Here is a 16,922-nt window from a genome sequence, read left to right on the forward strand (position 1 = left end):
GGGATATCACTTTCAGTAGCTGGGTCTCCATTTCGCAACCATGTGCAGGTTTCCTCAGTAGGAAACAAAAAGAAGCAGAGATACTAGAGATAGAGGTAAAGAGAGAGAGAGAGAGACTTCACAGACAGACACAAAGAGAGAGAACAGAGACAGAGGGACAGATATGGAGAGACAGCAGCCCCCTGGCCTGCCCCAACCAGGAGAGCAGTGAGCATTGGCACCAATCCGCTCCCCAGACCCCACCCCACAAGTTCACAGCCCTACTCTGGCCTTAACTTACCAACCACCAGGGCAGATCTCACGCTCTCTATCCGACCCCCAACCCTTGCCAGTGTGATTTGTGGACTGCCAGCACTTTCTCCAGCTGAGATGTTATTATTGTTGTTAAACCCTCTCCCACAGCCCCCAGAGCTGCAGGCTGCCAGCTGCCCCCTCCCTCCTCAACATGCCCCTGCCCCGGCACATGGATGGGAGACAGGAAGGCGAGCCCTGGCTTTACGCAAGTCGCTGTGTTCCTGGAAGGGAAACCCTGGGGCGTGGACATTGCATCAGTTGAGCCACATGGTCAGTTTTTGGGGACGCTTGTGCCTTTTGGGGTTTATCTTCACAGACATCTCTCACACTGAAGGTCTTGTCTCCCTTACCCCAAAGCCTCAGAGTTAGTAACCAGGGTAACTGGAGTAACAAGTCCTCCACTGTCTGACAGGCCTGGGTGTAAATCCCCAGCTCTGCTACTTAGGAGTTGTGTGACCCTGAGCATATCACATCGCCTTTCTGAGACACAGTTTCCCCCTCCGTAAAATGAGGATTACAAAGTCCTTGCCTTGTCCTGAGATCATTAAGGGAGGTGACAAAAATAAAGTGCCTTGCACTAACCCAGCAGGAGTTAGTTGGCTCCTTGAGCCCCCCTTGGCTTAAATAAAAACTAGCCATGGGTGTTGGGACGAGGAAATGGGGGTTCAGAGAGACCAAGCCACCTGTCCAGCCAACGCCACTCCTTGAGCTGGGCTGAAGGTATGGCTGGGCCTCCCTGGAGGGGAGTTGACTGACTCCGCCTCCCAGAACATTCCCTGGGTTCGAGAATTATCACCTCGTCTTTGACCCCTGAGTGTCAAAGGAAACCCTGGGCTGTAGCTTACTCAGACATGCTCCGTGCAATGTGAGACAAACAAAACCACCAGCCCCTGATGGCTGGGTTTCCTGATGCAGACAGAGAGGGCAGATGGGAGGTGTGGCTGACATTGGAGTGTGCTCCTTTTCCTGCTGGCCGTCCACCCCAGGGCCAGGCGGGGGCTCAGGGGCTGGGGTCCCTCCTTGCCTGAGATCACCGCAAAATAGCTTTGAGTGCCAAGCTGAGCACCCGTGCTGAGGCCAACAGGTGCTGTGGCAAAAATACATCCCAAATCTCAGAGCAGATGAATGAGGTTCCTCTGTCATTGAGTGGTAACAGTCGCAACCTAGCAGGTGGGACATCACCATGGTTAGGAGTACAGACTCTGAGGTCAGCCTGCCTGCTCCAAATGTGGCCTTGGCAACTTGATTGGGCAAATTCCATGCCTACTGAGCCTCTAAAGCAGAAATAGCAGTAGCAGCCCCACAGGATTGATCAAGTAAACAATTAAATGGGATACTCGCTGTGAGGGCTGCCCAGTGCCTGCTCCGGTATGAATGTGACTAAGCCAGAGCTTTGCCCTGACCATCACCTATCAGTGGTCATCCGTGTGCTACAGGAAGGGTCCCTCCCACCACGACTCCCTGCTTGTGTCTCTGTTCCACCCAAATGTCTTCATTCCTAGTATTGCTTCATCATAATATAACAAACATACAGGAAACAAAGAGACTTATTTGCTCCGTGCTCTCAGATAGACAACAGTAAAAGATGTGAAATCCTTCACAAATTAATCTATTAATTCACTGCAATTCCAATAAAGATTCCAATTGGTTTTGGTTTTAAATTCTCCAAAAACTTACTATAAATTTATATGGAAGCATATAGACATGTAGCTAAGTCTACTTTAATGAAAGAAGGCATAGAAGGAAGACTTGATCTCCACATATAAAGGCCTAAGTGGTAAACCCAACATGAAATCTGTGCAGGGATAGGAAAGAAGGTCAGGGGTACAGAACAGAGAGCTCAACAGCAGACCCATGTACACGTGGGGACTTGATACATGACAAGGACAGCACCCCCGAGAAGGGACAATGGTGATGTTGGAAAATTGACTCATTATGTGGAGAAAACATAAAACAGGATACCTACTAATCCTTCATAAAGACATGGGCTCCAGGTGGATTAACAGGGCTAAGCAGGAAGGCAAAACTATAAAGTTAAGATATTAAAATATTTTTGTGACCGAGGGGCAAGGAAGGACTTCTCAAACAAAAATTCACAAGCACAAAATATTAGACCCAAAACTGATCTGTTTAATTACATCAAAATTGAGGCCTTCTGTGTCATGAAGGATGACAGAGACAATGTCAACAGATGTGTGACAGAAGGGGGGAAGGTATTTGCAAAAAACAGGGATTAACATCTGAAAGTCCTGCAAACCAAACCAAGGACACTTCCCCAACAGAGAAAACTGGGCAGAGGTTTTAAACAGTTTCAGAAAACACCTATAACTAACATGTTAACCCATGAAGATACATTTCAAATCATTAGTAATCAGAAAGATGCACATTAAAATGACAATGAAATCTCACTGAATCCCTACTACACTGGCAAACATTAGACGCTAGATAGTACCAACTTGCAGAGATGCAGGTGCTAGGATCCCTCATGCATTGCGGGAGGCAGAGAGAGACTAGACTGGGTTGGCTGCCTGGAGAAGAATATGGTGGTGCTGCTGCTTAGCTGGCAACCCTACTCCTGGTTATTGGTCCCAAAGAAATATTCTTAGAGGTCTGGAAGGGACATGACTGATGACATGGATAGCAATGTGTATGGTGAAAAGGAGTTGGTGGCAAATCTGGGTGTTTGGTTCAGCCAAATCCATGGCTGGAGTTGCTCCAAAAGCGGCAGCAGGGGAATTCCCTCAAGGAAGTACCCTAAACTGCCCGAAGATGGGGCTGGCTGAAATTCCAAAGAAAGAAGCACTAAATGCCAGGGTGATCAGTCCACAGCATTTATTAGGGGAACATACACACAGGAGCTGCAGTGTCCTGGTGGTGGACGGTGAGAAAGGGGATATTCTACTCAGGTATGTCTGTAACGAGGGGGTCCGGTTATGGCAGTTATACCCAGGTTTAAGGAATTTGGCTCAGGGCTGGGGCTAGTTTCTACATGTTTAGCAAGATATTTGATCTTTCCGTGTTTTGGGCAACAACCTAAACAACTTTATTAACTGCCTGGGAATGTTCAAGACCCTCTTTTGGGTTCAAACCCGCAAAGAAAAACATGCACCTGGCTGGATCACAAACCTGGCTGGTCGAGTTACTCTCTGTTTCTCAGACAAGACAAAGAAAGACAGTGAGGGAAACTGGGGGACCCTACACTGGGTGTCCATCTCTGGGAGAGTGAAGAGGTAATTAGTATGGATCCACACAGCAATGTGGATGGATCTTAAAAACACAGCTCTTAGTGAAAATATAGGAGACAGAAGGAGATATTAACACAACATTATTTACGTACATTAAAAATACCAGCATGCAAAACAATATTCGTTTTGGAAAAAATATATATATACATCAGAATGGTTGCCTATAGGGGGTAGGGAATGGGATTGGGTATAGGGAGAAAAGGGAATAAATAAATATGTAAAAGCAATGAGATATGCATGGGGAAAAAAAGAAAAGCAAAGCCTGTCTTCCACTCCACCAGCCTAACACATCACCTGTTTTCCTTTATCTTCTTCCCTACCTGCCCTCATCCCATGCAAATTCTGCACAGAGGTAATCACAAGACTCATACCAAGACCAACGTTCACATGCTGTCTCATGCTGGTGGGTTAGCTCAGTTGGTTAGAGTGCGATGTTGGTAACTCCAAGGTCAAGGGTTAGGATCCCTTCACTGGCTAGCTGCAGAAAACAAAACAGAAAACAAAAACACACATGCTGTCTAATGAACTTTCTCCAGTTTAATTTATCCTTCACACTTTATTTTTCATGGCTACATTATATTCCAAAGTCATTCTTTATTATTGAGAATTGAGACGATTCCTAAGTTTCCACCAATAACAGCAACAATAAACAGCAGCAATCATGCCAGCACACTGACAGTGCTTCTCTGGAATCACTCCTGGGCCCACATCCGCACCCTACACAGGGCCACTTTATGACTTTCCTGGGCCCCTTTCTCCAAAAACAAAACAGTAAAAATTATATTTTAAGACTGTACTGGTACAAAGACAAATATAATCCAGGTGGATTCATAATTATATATTCATTATTATTCTATTCATTTTTTTCTTCTGAATTTAAAAGAAATTAAAATTAAACATTTTCATGGGCCACTAACCTAGTGAATAAGACTTCCCTGTCCTGCAAGGTTATAAATCAGAGGACCAAACTGGACTAGAACCCAGAACACAGTCAGGCAGCCTGGCTCTGTCCACCATGGTGGCAGTCACCCCAGGACCCATCCATCTTGGTAAAGGCCACATTCACTGTGCAGTGCGTAGAGGCAGTGGTGTGCTGGTAAATGTTTAACAATTGGCTTGTTGGGAGAAAAGCTCTGCTCTGTAGCATTTGCCAATTTCCCTGGTGTAAATAACCCCATGGCCAATTTTAAGCTATCACTCTGACATCACTGAACGGAAGTTGGAAAGAGCTGTAAAAGTAGCTCATTATTATGTAGTATTTCCATGGTACAGATGCAATAAATACAAATCACCTCAAAAACATAGATGATAATGAAACATAGTAAACTAATTAGGAAGTGATGAGTTTTAAGTATTTATTACTTTTGTTTTAATATAATTATTTACTTGTAAATTTATATAATTTAATTTTTAATAATGGCTGTTTGACAACTGGCTCACGGAAATTCCTAAAAACTGAACAATCAGCTCTCGCAAGCTCATATACCACTGTACCAGCACACCATGGGCAGAGGAACCTGGATGATCACAGAAGACTGCAATTCCCAGAAGTCTCCTCTCCAGGGACCTGCCCTCAGCTTCTGAAAGCTGTTACCACGGAGACGAGCTAACAGACAGTGCAGGCTGTCCTCGGAGGGGTGAGAAGGGAACAGGGACTGGGGGAGGCTGGACCCTTCCTGGCAGTGGGAGGAGGAGGAGGATGGGGTAAAGGGGCTTCTTCTGTCTGGGGGCCTCCAGCACTGATCTTTCTGGGGAAGTTTTTGGGGTGTGTGTGTGTGTTGTGTCTGTAGTGGAGAGGAGGAGGTTGCTGCTGGGCAGAAGGATGCAGGCAAGGACCTGTGGGGTGGTGGCAGGGTCCAGAGAATTTTGAGGCAGGACTGCCCTCCCCAAACTGGACTGAAGTTGAAAAGGCAGGCTGGTGTAGAAAATAAAGTGTTGCGGTTCTCGCCAACTCTGCCTCTGAAGGTGTCCCTGACCCTGGGCTCAGGGCCCATCTCAGTGCTTGCCCCAGTGGTAACCACCGCTGCACACTGACAACTTGGCCTTCTCTCCATCCCATTTCTTTCCTTGCTCACCACTCCCCTACCCCCTACCATCCTTTCCAGGACTTCCCCATCTCTTTAGGCCCTGAAACGCATGGGTTTCAGAGCCAGAAATATATGGGTTCAAATCCCACATCGCCGCTTACTAGCTGTGACCTTAGTGCACTTAACCTCTCTGGGCCTCAATCTTCTCATCTGCAGAGTGGGTATCATAAGAGTGTCTGCCTCATAGGGGCATTAGAGGATAAATGAGATTATCTTTGTATAACCCTTAGCCCAGGGCCTCACACACAGAAGGTGTTCAGTGAACTGAAAATGCCATGTAATGGTTATTATTGCCCTCCCTGGGCTCATCTCTCTCTGGGCCCAAGAGGCCGACAAATGGATCTGGTGACTGAGCCATGCTGCCTGCCTGGCAGACACAGAGGGACGTTCACCCTCAGAGAACTGGGGTCCTGAACAGGCCTGCTGGACACAAGGCTCAGCTGTGATGTTGACCCACCCGGGACTCAAACAGGCCGACCTCCAGCAACAGGAGCGTGCAGCCCCTTCTAGAGCACCGATTGTCAAAATTGGAAAGAAAACAACTGTTCCTTCTTTCATATTGCATAAGGGGAAACTGAGGGCCCAGCAGGAGCTGTTGGCAGAGGTTTTCTCCCTAATCTGGCTTGGTTTTGGCAGGTGGCCAGTGACTTACTTCCCCAAGAGGCTAAGGTGGTTCAAGAAGGGATGCGGAGCAGAGAGGTGGGACCTGGTCCCTTTTGCCTTCTTGATCCTGGCTTCTCCCCCAGGAGGTGATGACAAATCTGGGGAGACCCTGCTCTTTTCTCCCCATTCCTCACTACTCCCACCACCACCACTACCACGTCTGTGGGTTAGGTCATTCTCCTCTCTGGACCTTTGCCTTGTTTTCTGTAATGAAAATAGATATTAGAGGTGGGAACTGGAAAGACCTGAGCTGGGAGGTGGGAGACTGGTGTCTGAGCTGGGATGGCACTGGGCAGCATGTGACAGGGACCCAAGTAGAAGCTATTTCCTCACTCCAGGCCTCTGCTGTGCCACTGGAACTCCAGCTCACTGTCTCTCTGCTCTGCCATCCTCAGCAGGCAGCTTTGGGCCTCATATGCGGTCACTGCACAGTCTTGTGTCAGCTGCCCCACCTCCTGCTTTGTCCCTGTTCCAGGCAGGAAGAGGAGAGCAAGGCAAAGGGCCACCCAGCCACTCTGCTCACATGTCATTGGCCAGAACTGGGTCACATCAGAGGGCCACGTCTAGCTGAAAGAAAGTCTGAGAAGCTAAACATTTCAAGCCAGGCACACCATGGCCCCAACAAAACTGGGGTTCTGCCATATGGAAGCGGGGACTGTATTGTTGGTCAGGTGTCTAGCAGTCCCCCTCGGCGAGGCTTTGCCTAGGACACACAGCACATATATGGTGTCTTGGCGTGAATCTCAGAGTGAGAGCTGTCCTCTGGGCTGACACAGGGCTTAGCCAGGAGAGTGCAGGCTATGTCACCCCCTGACCCCCTCCCCCAGCCCCTTGTCCAGGCGCCTTGGTGGCAGCCCTGTCCTAACATTCTCTCTACCTCAGTTTCCAGTTTGGCAAGATCAGATATCCTTCATCTGTCACCTTCACTTTTTGGGGCCACATTCTTAATCACTTTACTGTTATGAATGATTTTCTTTAAACCAATTCACTTATTGGAGTTAATAAATATATTTAAATAGGAAACTTTATAATACTACAGTGATCCCTACAGAGTTAGCATTCTTTGCCATAAGGAAAAGGTAACTGTCAAAATAAAAATACTAGAAGCAAAGCATGTTAGTAAGGTTGGGCTCCCTGCTCCTGCACTGATGATGGTTCCCAAAGTGAGTCCTGCTTTGTCTTATTTTAAAGGGAGATTTGCACGTGTTACAAAGGTGTTGCGGATGTGCTAGCGCCACACAGAGACTTTCTCCTGGATTGAAAGGAAGTTTAATCAAAGGAGGAATTGCTTCCTCCTTATGTAATCTAAACCACCCAAACCATCTCCCAGGCCTCCCCGGGACGCCTGGGTGGTCTTGGCGGCTCCTTCCTGGTCTGACAGTCCCCGCAGAGACGCTCCCTGTCTAGGCAGCCAGAGACGTGCCAGAATGGAGGTCCTGAAGGAGAAAGTAGAGGAGGAGGAGGCGGCCGAGCGGGAGGAGGCGGCTGAGCGGGCTGAGCGAGGGGACAGGACTGAGAAAGTGATGAGGCCACCCGAGGTGCGGAGGGAGGAAACCATCCTGACGCAGGAGATGCTCCGAGACCTGGAGAAGAAGCTGTCAGAGATTGAGATCCCCATCTCAGAAGAGCTCCCGTGAGTGTGTCAGGGTGTGGTCTTGCAACTGGGGCTGGGCACGGGAAGAGCCGGGCAGAATGGTGATGCCTGGGCGTGGAGGGGGGACCAGGACAGGGAGGGGGGTGGTTAAGAGTGAGGGCGCTGCTTTCAGACTGCCTGACCTGAATGTCCCCGCTCTGCTCCTCACTAGCTGTGTGGCATTGGGGAGGTCACTCAACCTCTCTGTGCCTCAGTCCCTTTATCTATTTAAAAGTGCCAATGTTAATCACAGTAGTGGCCTCCTAGGCAGTTGTGAGGATTAAATGAGGAGGGGGTAACACCAATGGCAGCTCGGGTGGGTCGAGTGTTCCCTGTGTGCCAGGAAGGGCCTCACTCTGACTAATGCCATCCCTGCTACTGTGCAGGATCTTCACCAACGACACCATTGACATCTCCAAGCTGCCCCTTTCCTACAAAACCAACACGCTCAAGGAGGAACACCTGCTGCAGGTGGCAGACAACTTCTCCCGCCACTACAGCCACCTGTGCCCAGACCGTGTGCCCCTCTTCTTGCACCCCCTGAATGAGTGTGAAGTGCCTGTAAGGCTGGGATGTGGAGGGCAGGGCTGGGGGCAAAGAGCAGAGGGCAGAGGGAGGTAGCGCCAAATCCCAGACCTCTCGTGGGTCAGAGCTTCTAGTCCAGGGGCAGCATATACTCAAATGCCAGCAGGCCCCGGTGGGCTCAGTGTGAACCCCCTGGTGTGCTGGGTGGTCTGGAAACTCCATGCCCTTCCTAACAAGGCAGCTGCTGACTGCTACAGGGGGAATACAGGCCTGGGGTTACCAGATCAAGAGAAGAGGAGAATCAGGATTTGTATGGGAATTTCTGATTTTTAAATGCAGGCAGCTAACACAAATGTTAAAAATCACCATGTGGGCCAAATAAAACAGGTCTGTGGGTCCCTATCAGCCTGTGAGCTGCTACTTTGCAACCTTTAAATGAATCCCATGCCATTCTGAGGCCCAGAGAGACTTAGGGATGTGCCCTGGGTTACAGAGCTAGAGGAAGTAGCCAGGGCTCAGGTCCTGGGGCCTGTCCTGGTCCACTTTCTTATTTCTCTGCCCTTTCCTGGACAGAGCCAGCCTCTGGGGCTAGAGACTGCACTGGCTGCCGGCCACTCCCAGCCCAGAACCTCTGTAGGCCCCGGGGAGGGCATTACACCTGGGAGGAAACCAGAAAGCCTGGGAAACAGGAGATCTGATCTTGTTCAGCCCTGACTTGCTGGGTCATCTCAGGCAGATGCCTAGGTCTCTCTGGGCCGTAGGGGGGCCTGGGGGTTGGAAGAAGGAATCCCTCATGGCCCTTGCAGCGCAAATCCAGAATAAGCTTGTGCTGTCCCAGGGCCGGTGATATGATGGGTCCTTGGTAGTCATTGCCACTGCCCCATCGATTGCTGCCATACACCAGACCTGGGCACTGCCTTCCTGGCAAGGGGCTCTGCCACCCAGTGCCTGGCCTCCTGCATTTGCTCAGGGCTCTGGGTCTCCCTGTGGATTTAAGGAAGGACCCACCAGGCATCGGATATCAAAGACCCCTACCACATATGGCCCCGCTGGTGTGATCTCTCCTCTTGCAGAAGTTCGTGAGCACAACCATCCGGCCCACATTGATGCCCTACCCTGACCTTTACAACTGGGACAGCTGTGCCCAGTTTGTCTCTGACTTCCTCACCATGGTGCCCCTGCCTGACCCCCTAAAGCCGGTGAGTGCCACTCACGGGCTGCATCCTTAGGCCCAGAAGGTCTAAGACAGGAAACCAGGCAGGTCTGGGAGAAGGAGGTTCAGCCAGGCTCAGGCCACAGCCCCTCTGACACCCCTTAAGGGGAAACCAGCCCAGACAGGGACAGCCACTTGCTCAAAGGCGCACAGCAAGCCTGGTCTCCTGGCCCCCACCTCTTTGTGTCCTTTGTCTCTGCCTTCAGAGCCCCCCTTCCATGAGTCCAGGAGGGGTGGGAAGGAGAGAGGGGAGGGTCCAGCTGCCCATGGCCCTCAGCCCCATCTTCGAGCTTCTGACCAGCTCTGTCAGCTTTTCATTGAGAATGGAGGGAAGGAGGAAGAAAGGGACAGGTAAAGGGAAGAGAAGGAAAGAATGGAGGATAGAAGGAGGGGAGTGTTGGAGTAAAACAACAAAATTACTAATCAGAGGGCATTAGACCAGAAGCTTCCACAGTCTGTAAGTCCTTCCCTGTCAGAAATCCCATGAGCCCCTTAAAATTACAGGCAAATGCAGATTGAATGTGGTCTGGTTTTCATCCCATTCTTAGCAGCCTCCCTAACCTGGAAAGAGTAGGAACACTATTAGGGTCCAGCATGTACATTGGCCCCAGCCCCTGACAGGTGGGCCATGGCTGGTGGGGCAGAGAGGTCAGGACAGTGGGGCACCCTGCAATGCTGACTGACCCGCTGTGGCCAGCCCCGGTACCTGTACTCCTCAACCACGGTGCTCAAGTACCAGAAGGGGAACTGCTTCGACTACAGCACACTGCTCTGCTCCATGCTCATTGGCTCTGGCTACGATGCCTACTGCGTCATTGGCTATGGCTCACAGGACCTGTGCCACATGGACCTGACGCGGGAGGTGTGCCCACTCACCTTGAAGCCCAAGGAGGTACGGCTGGGTTCATGCTGCCCGTGGCATCCCAAAGGATGTGTGTTCCCAGTACTGTCATGCTGTCCTTAAAGATGTGTGTCCCTGTCCCTTCTCCCCCTGCCCTGGCCACACAGATGCAAGTCCATCACTTACTAAGCAGCCCTTCAGCTGCCCTGGAGTTCGTATTTCAAACTGGTGATTTCTCTGTTCTCGGTGTCTTAATATGTCCCTCTCAGCTTACTGTTAAGTCAGTTTCAGCTACCATGCTCTCCAGTAGGTAAAGTTTACGAACGCCATGTGGCTTGCATCTTAGGTCAAACTATTCCAAGTTTATCCTATACATTTGATAAAAATCCATCTAGCTGTTTTCAAATAAGGAAATAACAGACAAGTGGATAGATATTTGGTTCTCAGTTCTGCAACTCCCCCCCTCACCCCAGGTAAAAAGACTCCTTGTTAATAGCAAAAAGAAAACAAACAAACAAACAAAACAAACAAAAAAAACCCCTCACCTTCCAGTGGGTGGTGGTTGTGTTTTTGTATGTTTGTTGAGAGCTCCATAATAACCAGAGCCTGCTGTGAACACAAGAAATGTTTTAAAATTTTAATTGTTGGCATCACACAAGCATCTCTTTCCATTTGGAAAATAGTCATGTTACAGACAAAACATGCTTGTCATGAACTGGATGAATTCCAGGACTCTGTGATCAGGGTTAAGCCCCCATGGGTGTCTGCAGCTCGGGGATGGGGGTCTCGGGGCCTGGGGCATCCAGCATGAAGCATCTGCACCTGTGTTACACCCGAGCAAGCACCTGGGGATCCCAGGGTGAGCGCTCTGGTGGAGGGAGGGCAAGAAGGAGGGAAGGCACCAGGAGAGCCCAGCTCTCTCAGACCCGCCTCCCCAGGAGAAGATGGAGAAAAAGTTCCTTTATGGCTTTGGCTTCAAAGGCCTCTGAGCTCAGCCAAAATTAATTAATTAAAATTATATCAATAACTCACAGATATAGCTAACTCTCCAGTTTATAAACCACTTTCATATCCATTGACTTAGTTGCTTCTCAGATGAGCCCTGTTGGTAGATATTATCACTCTTAGTTTCCAGATGAGTATGTCGAGATGAAACAGGAAGGTAAAATAGAATGGCCCAAGTCACATAGCTGGTAAATGGGGTCCCAGGGACTGAAGCCTGGGTCTGTCTGACTCTACACCCTGGAGACTCACTACGTCTCCCTCATAAATGTCACCAGCCCACTTCTGCAGCCTCAGACATACTTTTTCTTGGGAATAGTTCTCACCGGCTAGCACACATTTATAAACACACACACACAGACTTTCTTCTCCTTCCTGGTCCAGCAAACTCTTTCTCTGAAACCCTCCAGTGACAAGATCTGAAAAGTCCAACTCCCTACTTTCTGGATCAGATCCAGATCACAGGTAGGATCTGCAGTGGGGGACGAGGAGGAGAAAATCACGCCTCCTGAGCTCCTGCCCCATAGATACCTCACATGGGCATTTTCCTGTCTTTACTTCTCAGAATGGGCCTAGGGAGAAAGTTCCTATTATTCGCCATCCATTTTATAGATGAGCCTGAGATCCAGAGACGTGAGAGGACCTCCCACGGTTATGGAGCTGGAGCTGGGGCTCCCTCTGCATTTAGGACCAGAAAGCTGCAGGCTCAGAGTAGCTGTGACCCCCCAGTCCACTGGCTGGGTCTCAGCTTCTAGCGGTTCAGGACCACTGACACTTCTTCTCTTGTTGGGTGGTAGAGTGTCAAGAAGGAGGAGAAGGCACCGCCTAAGAAGTACGCCATCAAACCCCCCAGGGACCTGACCAGCAGGTTTGAGCAGGAGCAGGAGATCAAGAGGCAGGAGAAGATCAAAGCCGAGGAGGAGAAGCGGCTGCGGGAGGAGGAGGAGCGTCTCCTGGTGGGTACGCCATCCTGAGCCCTCAGTCCCCCACTCAGCTATGGAGAACGGACTGCTAGGGATAGGAAAACGGGCACAGATAATGGAAGGGATGTGCTTATGGACCCCCAGACCCTCCCACAACCATCCTCTGCCTTCTCCTGGCCATGTGGGAATCTCCCACTGGCAGTCAGCAAGCTTCTGTGGAGAGATTACTAACGTCAGAGCTTTCCTGCCTGGAGCAGCCCATTCTATGCTGGCCAGCCCCCATCCACCCTCCCACCCATTCTCCCATTTATCCTGCCATTCATCCTCCCTCCGTCTTCCCATTCATCCATCCTGCCATTCGTCTCCCCCTCCGTCTTCCCATTCATCCATCCTGCCATTCGTCTCCCCCTCCGTCTTCCCATTCATCCATCCTGCCATTCGTCCTCCCTCCGTCTTCCCATTCATCCATCCTGCCATTCGTCCTCCCATCCATCCATCCTCCCATCTTTCTTTGTTTTTTTTTTTTAAAAAAAAGATGACCGGTAAGGGGATCTTAACCCTTGACCTGGTGTTATCAGCACCACGCTCTCCCGAGTGAGCCACAAGCCGGCCCCCTCCCATCTTTCTTTCTAATATCCACACTCATATTCTCCCTCCTGTCCTCTTTCCTCCCTCCCTTCTTTCTGTTCCTTCCATAGTATTTACTGAGCTTCTCCTCTAGTCCAGGCCCTGGGGATACAATAATGAACACGACACAGTCACGGTGCTCCCAGTGGGAGGCAGATAAGGAAGCCAGACAGTGTCCAATTACCTTTCTTTGGATGAAATTTCACCCTGAACCATAACATATAGTCAGTAAATCCCAGATATGTAGAGCCCCAAAGAGCCCAGTGTGTAAACCACAGATCTAGTCAGACCCTCCAATCCTACTGATTAAAAAACAGGCTCAAAGGTGAGGTGATAGATGGTGAGACGGGAGGTCACGCAGCCAGCCGTCAGTGCTGACTGTACCAGGACTCAGCTCTTCCACGGCTTCCCCAGTCCCAGGGAGATGTCTGGGCTCCCAATGCCCCCATTCCCACCCATGTGGCTTGTGGTCACCCGCATTTCCTTTGCAGGAGGCGGAGAAGGCAAAGCCCGATGCCCTGCTCGGCCTGCGAGTGCACTGCTGGGTCCTGGTGCTGTCAGGGAAGCGTGAGGTGCCTGAGAGCTTCTTCATTGACCCACTCACTGCACGCAGCTACAGCACTCAGGACGACCACTTCCTGGGCATCGAGAGCCTCTGGAACCACAAGAACTACTGGGTCAACATGCAGGACTGCTGGAACTGCTGCAAGGTGCCTAGTGGGGGCCTGGGTGGCTATGGAACACACAGCTGGGGGAAATGCTGGGAAGTGATGGTGACCAGACCTTGGGAGAGCTGGCAACAAGCCATGAGGGCTTTGGACTTTCCTCATAGTTGTGTCCCCACAGCCAACTCCCTTGCCCACAAATAACCATTCTGATATGTTATTGTCCCTCTTTTGACTTGTGTATCCTTTTAAAATGTGGATTGTTAGTTTGCGTGAATGAATTTTTAAAACTTTGTATTGAGGTGTAATGAACTTGCAGAAAAGTGCACCCGTGCTAAGTATATAGCTCAATGAATTTCCATAAATCGAACAGACCCGTTTCCTGCACCCAGATCAAGAAATAAACATTGACACACACACGCACACACACACACACACTCACACACACACACAAATACAAGACTGTACAGAGGATGGCACAATCCTAAGTGTACATCTCATTCAATTATCACATACAGAACACACCTACATAACCAGAACCAGCATCCCAGAATCCCCCTCATGTCCCCTTTTGGTCACTAACCCATCCATCTTCCTAGGGTTAAACACTATCCTGACTTCTAACATCCATTAGTTTCATCTGTTTTAGGACTATACATCAATTGAATCATACAGTATATACCCTTTATGCCTGGATTCTTTCAGTCATTGTTATGCTTATGAGATTCATCCTTGTTTTGTATGTAGCTGTGGTTTGTTCATTTCCATTGTTTACTAATTTTCCATTATTTGAATACACCAGAACTTACTTATCCATTCTACAGCTGCATATTTAGATTGTTTCCAGTTTAGGACTATTTTGAATAGCGCTACCATGAACCTCTTTATACATTTCAGTGAACACTTTCTGTTGGGTAAAAACTTAGGAACTACTGGGTCACAGGATAGGCACAGGTTCAGTTTTGGTAGATAATTCCTGTTTTCCAAAATGATTGCACCAATTTACACTGCCACCAGCAGGGTTTGAGAGTTCCGGGAGCTCCATCCACATCCTGGCCAGTACTGGATATTTTCCGTCTTTTTCATTTTAGCTATTCTAGTGGGTACATAAGGGGATTGCATTATGGTTTCACCTTAAAATGCAATTGCTTTTTACAGACTGTCCTCATATCTAGCAAGTTTTAGCCTTGCTTATTAATTCTTTGGGATTTTCTACATACAGTCATATTGCTGAATGATGACAGTTTTATTTCCTCCTTTTAATCCTGATACTTTTTGGTTTTTTCTCTTGCTTTATTTCTCCAGTTAGTACATCATTCGGTATAATGTCAAATCAAGATAGGGGTCTTGGGCATCCTGTGTCATTCCTGATTCACAAGTAAAGCCTTCATATCATAACATTTCACTATTTGTGTAATGCTCATGTTTACTGTAGATTTCTTTGTAGCTGTCCTTTATCTAGCTAAAGAAATTTCTTTTTCTTCTTAGTTTGCTAGCAGTTTTTCTAATCAAACAAATTTTTTTTAATCAAATGCTTTTTTGCATATTTTAATATAATCATATGACGTTTCCTTCTATTCTATTAAGTGGGTGAATTAGACTGGTTAGGATTTTGTTTCCCTTTTTAAAATTGAGACACAGGGTTGGCCGGTTAGCTCAGTTGGTTAGAGCATAGTGTTGATAACACCATGGTCCAGGATTTGATGCCTCTACAAGCCAGCCAAAAATAAAATAAAATAAAATAGAGATGCAATTCACATGCCATAAAATCCACCATTTTAAAATGCAGAAGTAAGGCAGAGACCATACACCCTGCTGTGTCGCTGCCACGCGATCCAGCAGGTAGGCCTCACTGCCACCACCCGTCTCCATCCCCAGCCCAGCCCAGTGTGCACGGAGCAGGGAGAAGTCCAGCAGGGGAGGTGGAAGCTCCGCAGAGACCACAAGCCCTGCGGTGCCGCCACCACACGATCCAGCAGGTAGGCCTCACCGCCACCACCTGTCTCCATCCCCAGCCCGGTCCAGTGCGCACAGAGGAGGGAGAAGTCCGGCAGGGGAGGTGGAAGCTCTGCAGAGACCACGTGCCCTGCAGTGCCACCACACGACCCAGCAGCCCAACCCAGTGCACAAAGAGCAGGGAGATGTCTAGCAGGGGAGGTGGAAGCTCGGCAGAGACCACACACCCTGACTCAGCAGCCTGGCCGAGTGCATGCTGACCAGAGAGGTGGCTCCCTGGAGAGGCCCAAGACCCGAGGCAACCACACACATGAGGCACTAGTGGCCAACCAAGCAGACACTGAGGCAGCTGTACCAAATTGGCAACCCCAGCAACATCATAGCCAGACAATAGTGTCAAACCTGTGGACTGTGAAACGCCCTTCCACAATGACTAAACATCAAAGGAAAGATACCAGAAATATGAAAAATCAAGAAAGTACACCACCAAAAGGTAATAACTCTCAAGCTCTAGATTCTGTAGAACAAGAAGCCCTTGAAACATCTGACAAGGAATTTTGAGTGATAATTCTGAGGAAACTGAATGAGATACAAGAAAACTCAACTAGACAACATGATGAAATGAGGAAAAGTATACAGGACCTGAAAGAAGAAATGTACAAGGAAATCAATGCCCTGAAAAAGAATGTAGCAGAGCTTGCTGAGCTGAAGAATTCATTCAAAGAAATAAAAAACACAACAGAGTTTAACCAGCAGGCCTGCAGAGGCAGAAGAGAAAACTTCTGACCTTGAAGATGGGCTGTTTGAAATAACACAGGCAGACAAAAAAAAAAAAAAAGAATTAAAGGCATTGAAGAAAATCTGAGCGAGATATCAGACAACCTTAAGCACTCAAATATCTGAGTCATTGGTATTCCAGAAGGGGAGGAAAAAGGAGATTGCATTGAAAACATATTCAACAAAATAGTGGCAGAAAACTTCCCAGGTATAGGAAAAGTCACAGATCTTCAGATTCAGGAAGCTCAAAATCCCCAAATGTATTCAACCCAAAAAGGTCTTCTCCAAGACATGTTATAGTCAAAGTGGTAAAATTCAAAGACAAAGAGAAAATCTTAAAAGCTGCAAGAGAGAAGCATCAAGTCACCTATAAGGGAGCTCAAATCGGACTAACATCAGACTTTTCATCACAAACCCTAAAAGCCAGAAAGGAGTGGGATGATATATTCAAAATACTAAAAGACAGAGATT

At 48.7% G+C, this 16,922-nt stretch overlaps 1 protein-coding gene across 2 annotated transcripts in view; it reads left to right on the top strand.

Moving 5' to 3' along the window:
• Positions 1–5,133: 5,133 nt before the first annotated feature.
• Positions 5,134–16,922, top strand: part of CCDC135 (coiled-coil domain containing 135) — a 37,426-nt gene continuing 25,637 nt past the window's right edge. Inside the window, exons 1-7 of one of the 2 annotated variants that reach the window (XM_008574854.1) lie at positions 5,134–5,176; positions 7,680–7,922; positions 8,309–8,483; positions 9,521–9,646; positions 10,358–10,552; positions 12,301–12,459; positions 13,545–13,763. In XM_008574854.1, coding sequence (XP_008573076.1) covers positions 7,717–7,922; positions 8,309–8,483; positions 9,521–9,646; positions 10,358–10,552; positions 12,301–12,459; positions 13,545–13,763 — 1,080 coding nt within the window. In that variant the 5' untranslated portion in view covers positions 5,134–5,176; positions 7,680–7,716. The remainder of the gene's footprint in view (positions 5,177–7,679; positions 7,923–8,308; positions 8,484–9,520; positions 9,647–10,357; positions 10,553–12,300; positions 12,460–13,544; positions 13,764–16,922) is intronic. The other variant, XM_008574862.1, reaches the window with a different exon arrangement.

Source organism: Galeopterus variegatus, unplaced genomic scaffold, assembly GCF_000696425.1.
Source record: "Galeopterus variegatus unplaced genomic scaffold, G_variegatus-3.0.2 Scaffold58, whole genome shotgun sequence".
Classification (NCBI taxonomy): Eukaryota; Metazoa; Chordata; class Mammalia; order Dermoptera; family Cynocephalidae; genus Galeopterus; species Galeopterus variegatus.